A 2,599-nucleotide genomic window follows, 5' to 3' on the forward strand; every position below is an offset into this window, starting at 1 on the left:
ACACTTCAAGGTCTGACTCCACCAGACCCAGGGCCATTTCTTTTTTTTTTTTTTAAATATATTTTATTGATTTTTTACAGAGAGGAAGGGAGGGAGATAGAGAGTTAGAAACATCAATGAGAGAGAAACATCGATCAGCTGCCTCCTGCACATCTCCCACTGGGAATGTGCCCGCAACCCAGGTACATGCCCTTGACCGGAATCGAACCTGGGACCCTTCAGTCCGCAGGCCGACATTTATCCACTGAGCCAAACCGGTTTCGGCACAGATACTGTTTTTGATCTGCAGTTGGTTGAACCTGTAGATGTGAAACCCAAAGGGTTGACTATATATTTATTGGAAAAAACTGTGTACCAGTGGACCTGGGAAGTTCAAATCCCTGTTGTTTAAGGGTCAATAGTATTTTAAAACTAATGACTATATATAGCTTACATACTCAGTGTCTGAATGTTTTTATGCTTTATTTCTGGTATCTGAAAATGTCCTTTGAATACAGTAAATGCGTGGACAATGTTCAAAGTAAAACTCTAATAAAGCAAATTAAAAATGCAAGTGCCTCGCCGAACCGGTTTGGCTCAGTGGATAGAGCGTCAGCCTGCAAACTGAAAAGTCCCAGGTTCGATTCCGGTTGGGGGCATGTACCTTGGTTGCGGGCACATTCCCAGTGGGGAGTGTGCAGGAGGCAGCTGATCGATGTTTCTCTCTCATCGATGTTTCTAACTCTCTATCCCTCTCCCTTCCTCTCTGTAAAAAATCAATAAAATATTTAAATATATCCTCGGGTGCCTTGGCTGGTGTGGCTGTGATTAGAGCGTCAACCAGTGCACCAAAGGGGCACGGATTCAATTCCCAGTCAAGGACAGGTACCTGGGTTGCAGGTTTGATCCCCGGCTCTCATATCCATGTCTGTCAGTCTGTCAGTCTCTCTTTCTCTCTCTCCCCTACCCTCCCACTCTCTCTAAAAAAATCAATGGAAAAAATATATCCTCGGGTGAGAATTAGCAACAACAACAAAGCACACCGAACTTGCAATAAAAAAAAACACACAAAACTTAATGACCATAAAAAGCCCCTCATAAAAGTCGCTTTAAAAACTTGTCTGCTGCCCTAACCAGTTTGGCTCAGTGGATAGAGCGTCGGCCTGGGGACTCAAGGATCCCAGGTTCGATTCCAGTCAAGGGCACATGCCTGGGTTGCCAGCTCAATCCCCAGTAGGGGGTGTGCAGGAGGCAACCAATCAATGATTCTCTCTCATCACTGATGTTTCTCTCTCTCTCTCCCCCTCTCCCTTCCTCTCTGAAATCAATAAAAATATATTTAAAAACAAAAAACTTGTCTGCCCTTAATCTGTTACTGATGTCCTCTTACCTTCAGCAACTCCTTGCAGCTGTCAAGCCCAATATCCATAAGAATCCCTTTCACCTTTTTTCGTACCTTCCTGATGTTGTCAAGATTTTCCACAGGAATTTGAAACATTTTTGGAATTTTCCTTAGAAAGAAAGAAAACAAAACTGTAATAAGTAACAGGGTTGGTAAAACACTGAGAGTAATTTTCAACAAATCACGCTGGGACAACTAATTATCCACATACAAAAGAATGAAGTTGTACTTTAAAAAAAATTTTTTAAAGTATATTTTTAGTGACTTCAGAAAGGGAGAGGGAGAGATAGAAACATCAATGATGAGATAGGCTGCCTCTTGCACGGCCCTACTGGGGATCGAGCCCACAACCCAGGCATGTACCCTTCACAAGAATCGAACGTGGGACCCTTCAGTCTGCAGGCTGACGCTCTATCCACTGAGCCAAACTGACTAGGGCTAAAGTTGCACTTTTTGCTCACATCATACACAAAAATCAACTCAAAGTGGGTCATACACCTCCACCTAAGAGTTAAAATTTTTTAAACTGTCAGAAATAAACAAGCAGAAATCTTCATGACCTTGGATTGGGCAATGGATTCTTAGATATGACATCAAAAAGCAACAAAAGAAAAACTAGGTAAGTTGGACTTCACGAAAATTTAAAACTTTGGTGCTTCAGCCCTGCTAGTAAGGCTTCATAGTGAGTGTCAACTTATGAACCAGGAGGTCATGGTTCGATTCCTGGTCAGGACACATGGTCAGGTTCAGACTCAATCCCCAGTAGGGGGCATGCAGGAGGCAGCCAATCAATCAATGATTCTCTGATCATTTATGTTTCTGTCTCTCCCTCTCCCTTTCTCTTCTCTCTCAAATCAATTTTAAAAATAAATAAATAAATGAATGAATAAAACAATTTGTGCTTCAAAGGAAACCACGCAAACAGCAAATCCACAAAATGGGAGAAATTTTTGCAAATCATATTTCTGATAAGGAACTTATACCCAGACTATAAAAAGAACTCTGATAACTCAATAATTAAGCCAATATCCGAACTTAAAAATGGGCAAAGGATCCAAAGAAGTAGCTACTATACAAATGGCTGTTAAGCACATGGAAAGATGCTGAACAATAGCCATGTGGAAATGCAAATGGAACCACGAGATACTTCTTTATACCATTAGGATGGCTGTAATTTTGAAAAAAGAAAAGAACAAGTGTTGGCAAGGATGTAGGGAA

At 41.4% G+C, this 2,599-nt stretch overlaps 1 protein-coding gene across 1 annotated transcript in view; it reads right to left on the reverse strand.

Moving 5' to 3' along the window:
* ADNP2 (ADNP homeobox 2) overlaps positions 1 to 2,599 on the reverse strand; it is a 23,160-nt gene that overhangs the window by 16,422 nt on the left and 4,139 nt on the right. The window contains 1 exon segment of the mRNA XM_015562726.1: positions 1,370 to 1,490. Coding sequence (XP_015418212.1) covers positions 1,370 to 1,477 — 108 coding nt within the window. The 5' untranslated portion in view covers positions 1,478 to 1,490.

Source organism: Myotis davidii, unplaced genomic scaffold, assembly GCF_000327345.1.
Source record: "Myotis davidii unplaced genomic scaffold, ASM32734v1 scaffold96, whole genome shotgun sequence".
NCBI classification, from domain to species: Eukaryota; Metazoa; Chordata; class Mammalia; order Chiroptera; family Vespertilionidae; genus Myotis; species Myotis davidii.